We start from the raw sequence: 6,054 nt of genomic DNA on the forward strand, positions 1-6,054 counted from the left end.
CTTCTTTCGCTTTATTCGTGCGTCAAATTCACTTCACGATAGATCATGGGCGTCACTAGGCCTATTTTAGGGTGGCTGTAGCCCCCTAATATTTCGACTCAGCCCCCCTAAAACTTTTCCGATTAGCTCATAAACTGTAGACCAAAGTATAGTCTTTGTCCCCTTTAAATTTGATATGAAGATGGCAGCAGAATTCGGCTTCTCCCCGACTCTTGTTTTTCATTTGATCAGCAAACCACAGCCATGGATAGCAAGAGAACAAGGTGTGTGTTTATCAATAAATATCAATTGCAGTTATATCAATTATCAATTATATAAATACTAATTATCAATTGCAGTTCTTTGCTATGGATACACTTGTATCCCTTGTACCCCAATGTCAGATAGGGGCAGTCGGGTTTCCTCAGTGCTCACCCCTAAATCACAGCTGGTTCCTCCAGCGAAAATGTAACTCTTCACAAAAATTTTACTGTTTTTATTTCAAAATGAACTACCATTATAAAACACATTACAGTGCATGTGGCTTTATCTATACCATACAGTCATGCACAGAAAGTATTAAACACAGTGACAGAACCACTTAGTGAATGTACTCATTTTAACTGTCAGAGTCACTCACAGAGATAGAAACATCATGTGTTGTCTTGTATAAAAATTATTTCCTATTTTAATATTATGATTCAGTTCGTGAAATATGTGAATTAGCCTGTAGGTTAATATATATATATATATATATATATATATATATATATATATATATATATATATATATATATATTTATATGCATGCCATTTAATCAGAAAAGTGGCAGTTTTATTTATTAAATACATGGAAACAAAAATTGTACTTTAACATATAAAGTGGCTTTTACTACAGTAAACCGGTTTGAGCTTATTTGGCTCATTCTGAACTCAAATGACTATGCACGTCTATACAATACAGTGGAATACTGCTAGTTTAGCATACAACCCTACCATATTAGTCAAACATTATGTGCATTACTATTAAATTATTACTTATAAATACACTAGGGTTAGAGAGGGTTAGTGAGCCCCCTAAAATGAAAATTCTAAAATCGCCCCTGCAATAGATGCATATTCGCGTCATGGACAGGGCATCTGTCTGCCGGTGACTCTAGCTTCTTTGCTAAACGCCTAACATGGATTTTCGTGAGAGAGTAGCTGTGCTTTAGGAAGGCTGAAAAACAACATAGATCCGTTCAGCGCCGCATCCACTACATCCTTTCAGAGGTGCAGCAGCTGTGAGTTCATCAACTGCTCCAGAAACTATACCTGGATGATTGAAGCTTTCAGCGGTGCTTCCTACTGAGCCAAGTCCAGTTTGATGAACTGTTGTCTGGTGTCAGCAGGAGGATTTCCCCTTGGTACACCAACAACAGGCACTACGTCGTAATCACATCCCTACAAGAGAAAGCTCCTGATTGGTTAATTCGGCATGAATATCCGCTGAAGTTCAGATTTTCCAACTCGAGCGATTCATGTTAGGCACATCAAAGGTGCAAAACGCTTAACTCGTGCCACTTTATTCACGCGAATCGTGTTATTCAAGCCGCCTCATTCGCAAAAATCGTACCCCAGGATGTCTATTCAGGTCTTTGCATTGACTGGAAATCGGACGGAAAGACGGAATCTGCAGACATTTTTTGCTATTTCTGCTGAGAATTTTGTTAAAAATCTGTGGATTTATGCAGAATTATTTTGAGAGTATCATAACTAAAACCTTAATATATGAAATAAAAAATAATATCTTTGAAACTTTTATTTAACGTTTGCAATGCAAGTCCAATTAGATCCACTGTATTTGGTAAACAAAGCAAGTCTCTCATATAATATATTCAATTCAATTCACCTTTATTTGTATAGCGCTTTTACAATGTAGATCATGTCAAAGCAGCTTCAAATAAAAGGTCATAGTAAATTGGAACAGTGTAGTTCAGTTTTTATAGTTTAAGTTGAGTTCAGTTTAGCTCAGTTTAGTGTGGTTTAATAATCAAAGAAAATCCAACGATGCACAGCTCTACAGATCCCGAACCATGCAAGCCAGTGGCGACAACGGACAGGGAAACTTCACTAATTCGCGAAAGTGAAGAAAAAAAACCTTGAGAGAAACCAGGCTCAGTTTGGCACGATCATTTTAATTTCTCCGCTGGCCAAACGTCTTGTGCAGAGCTGCAGTCGCAGCGGCGGAGGATGGAAGCTGGCTTCAGCGAATACTCGTCTGTCCCTGGAGCGTCTCAGGAATCAGTCTCATGTTCTCCACTCCTCCATGACCACCACAGTAGCTGCTCAGGATACGGCCTGGTCCAGGATATGGAAACCTTGGGATCATCTTGTTGATCTAAAAGACTAAAAGACAAAAAATATTACTTTACAAACTGTATTGTAAATAAATCATATGATTGTTTTCATATTAGTCAATAATATTACTGTAATTAATTTAAAAACTGAATAAATATACATTTACACACATTTACACAAGTAAATAAACAGAATCAATGAAATCGACGGAAATCTGCGGAATATTGCGCACGCAGATTCCGTGTGGGCCTAGCCATATGCAGGTGAAAATGTTCATTTATTCAAGTTTTTATATATATATATATATATATATATATATATATATATATATATATATATATATATATATATATATATATATATATATATAATCCAAGAATTTTGTGTGTTAGTGTTTCTAAGTTGTAACTTCAACATTTTTTTAATCATTATTATTATTATTTTATGTAATTTTTCTTAAAATAGCTTCAAGAGTTCACACTTAGCTGATGATTAATTATAAGCTTGTTTGGCATGCTGTCCCGGGAGAGAGCCCTAAGCTCATAAGATCCTCGAGCCCGGGGCTCCCTCCCGTTGCAAGGCGAGAAGGGAGTTTGAGCTCAGGTAGATCTCGAGAACTCCCCCGCTGTAATAACCAATGAACAGCCAGTGATTGCTCTTGAGAGATAACTATTTACTAGGAGCAACATTTACTGGTTTGGATTAGTCAATTAACTTATGTTGCATGTTTTTTGGATGGTGGGAGGAAACCAGGAAACCCGGGGGAAACCCACGTGAGCATGGGGAGAAATGCAAACTTCGCACAGAAATGTCTGCTGGTTTGGTAAAAGCTAGAACCAGAGACATTCTTGCTGTGAGGCAACAGTGCCAAGCACTGGGCCACCGTGTCACCCATCTAGGAAGAAGGAGGAGTAGGGGTGGATGGGGGGATTCTTCAAAACGAAGATAGCGGTGGTACGTAACCCAGGGTATTTGTAGTAGCTTAGGAGTCGTCTGATTGGTGCATTGAGAATTGGATAATGCGGATCCAGCCGCTAGCAATCATAAGCACGTGATCCTCTCGAAATTTGTTTATAACTAAACTTCACTTAATAATAAATCCTCTTTCATGACTACAGAAATATTTCAGCAAGTCACAGTATGTTGCTGCAGTTTCATCATTTTCTAGTCTTCATTTTATCTGGGGAAACGGAAATGAATAATATTGTTCAAATGAGTGTGTTGTGTGCTGTGCAGGACTCATGGCTGCTTCACTCAGTGCTCTTCCTGGTTCAGTCGTGGATGGAGCCGCTGCTGTATCTGCAGACGACTCTGGACCAATACGATGATGCTCCCAATGCTCTGCTCAGCAAAACCAAGTGGGTTTCTGACAAACTGCTGAGCCTGGAGCAGGGGGTGGTGGTGCTCATACGCAAGGTACGCAAATACACTAAACATATAAAAGCCACAGTATGGATACTGAGGAGGCGTGTTGTACAATTAAATGACTGACACAACTGTGGTAAAGAAGGAACTTAGCTGAAAGGCAAGGCTCTCGATTTACCGGTCAGTTTATGTCCTACTCTCACATATGGTCATAAGTTTGGGTCATGACCAAAAGGACAAGAGTTGGATACAAGCGGCCGAAATGAGATTCCTTTGCAGGGTGGCAGGGCGCACCCTTATAAATAGAGTGTGGAGCTCTGTCACCCGGGAGGAGCTCGGAGTAGAGCCGCTGCTCCTCCACATCAAGAGAAGTCAGCCGAGGTGGTACGGGCATCTGTTTCTGATGCCTCCTGGACTACCAAGGAAGGTGTTCCAGGCATGTCCCACCGGGAGGAGACCTCAGAGAAGACCCAGGACACGCTTGAGGGACTATGTTTCTCGGCTGGCCTGGGAATGCCTCGGGATTCCCCCGGAGGAGCTGGAGGAAGTGTCTGGGTAGAGGGAAGTCTGGGGTTCTCTCCTAAGACTGCTGCCCCCGCGACCCGGCCCCAGAAAAGCGGTTGAAAATGAATGAATGAATGAATGAATGAATGAATGAATGAATGAATGAATGAATGATACTTTTGTAAAACTTGAAGTTGTAAAACCAATGAAATATGACAAGAAGTCAGAGTTAAAGGAACAATCCACTTAAAAAATAAATAAATGAACAAATGAATGAATAATTAAAGCTTATTTTACAGCTACACCAGAGGTAAACATTTCAGCTTTACCATTGTTGAATCCAGTCAAGCGGTCTGGGAGGAGGACTTTTAGCTTAGCTTAGCTTAGCATAGATCATTGCAACGGATTAGACCATTAGCATCATGCTCAAAACTGATGAAAGATAATTTTCCTATTTAAAGCTTGACTTTAAAAGCAAAAAGAATTTAAATCTACTGTATAAAACTATTACTATAATTATCATTAAAAAGTATTATTGATAATAAAAAAAAATAATAATACTTATAATAATAGTAATAATTAAATAGCATTACAATATTATTTAAATAGCATTATTATAACTATAATTATTATAAATAAGGGGCGTCACGGTGGCACAATGAGTAGCACGATCGCTTCACAGCAAGAAGGCCGCTGGTTCAAGCCTGGGCTAAGTCAGTTGGTATTTCTGTGTGGAGTATGCATGTGGTGGCGTGGGTTTTCCCGGTGCTCTGGGTTCCTCCACAGTCCGAAAACATGTGGTATAGGTGAACTGAATAAACTGCTAAATTGGCCGTGGTGTATGTGTGTGAATGCAAGAGTGTATGAGTGCAAGAGTGTATGTGAATGCAAAAGTGTTGGGTTGCAACTGGAAGGGCTTCCACTGCATAAAACATACTGTATGCTGGATAAGTTGGCGGTTCATTCCGCTGTGGTGAGCCCTGATTAATAAAGGGACAAACCTGAAGGAAAATGAATGAATGAATTATAAAATCAATCTATTTTTATATAAAAACCTTAGAGATAGTATGTTACACTTTTGGTCGATCAGCGTCATTTGACATCTCTTTCTCTCTCTCTTTCTCTCAGATGCTGGACGAGGGAATCATGGCGTCCTCCCCCATCTTCGATCACACCCAGAGCCCGTATGATGGTCAGTTCCCGGAGGTGCTGGAGTCTGTGATCAGGGATTATCATCTTCTCACCTGCTTCAAGAAAGACACACACAAGGTGGAGACCTTCCTGAAGCTGCTCAAGTGCAGACAGAGTAACAAACTCAGCTGCCTGCCTCAATAAAGACAGACAGAGAGAGAGAGAGAGAGAGAGAGAGAGAGAGATTTGATTTTTACATCACTTTATTTAGCACATCTTACTTTTTTTAAGGCTATTTATTAGCTTCTTTCCTTTGTAGGTCTATTTAACATAAAAAAAAAATCATTCCTTCATTCATTTTACCTTTGCTTAGTCCCTTATTTGTCAGGGGTTGCCACAGTGTAATGAACCGCCCATTAAAAAAATCATTAAATAAAGTAAAAATAAAAAAATGCAGAGAATTTTGTTTTTTAAGAGTTGAACACACTGCAAAAAATGACTGTCTTCTTTTTCACTGCAGACATCTAAATATGTCTAAATAACAATTGGAAAATAGTATGTATATGGTATATATGGGAAAGTATGGTATATTGAAACTAAAAGTCACACAAAAGAAATCTTCCTGCCTTAATTTTTTAGTTGAATCAAATGAACTTTTTGAGTCATTTCAACTTAAATCAGTCAAACTGACTAAAAATATTATGTTAATACTTCACATTTTTGTATAGCTTGACT

The 6,054-nt window shown here is 38.8% G+C and overlaps 1 protein-coding gene across 1 annotated transcript in view; it reads left to right on the forward strand.

Annotated features, from left to right (window-relative positions):
* The window catches only part of smtla (somatolactin alpha), a 12,485-nt gene extending 6,962 nt beyond the window's left edge, over nucleotides 1-5,523 (forward strand). The window contains exons 4-5 of the mRNA XM_056478540.1: nucleotides 3,556-3,735; nucleotides 5,317-5,523. Of these exons, the coding sequence (XP_056334515.1) occupies nucleotides 3,556-3,735; nucleotides 5,317-5,523 (387 nt within the window). The remainder of the gene's footprint in view (nucleotides 1-3,555; nucleotides 3,736-5,316) is intronic.
* Nucleotides 5,524-6,054: the final 531 nt, after the last annotated feature.

This window comes from Danio aesculapii, chromosome 18 (genome assembly GCF_903798145.1).
Source record: "Danio aesculapii chromosome 18, fDanAes4.1, whole genome shotgun sequence".
Lineage (NCBI taxonomy): Eukaryota > Metazoa > Chordata > Actinopteri > Cypriniformes > Danionidae > Danio > Danio aesculapii.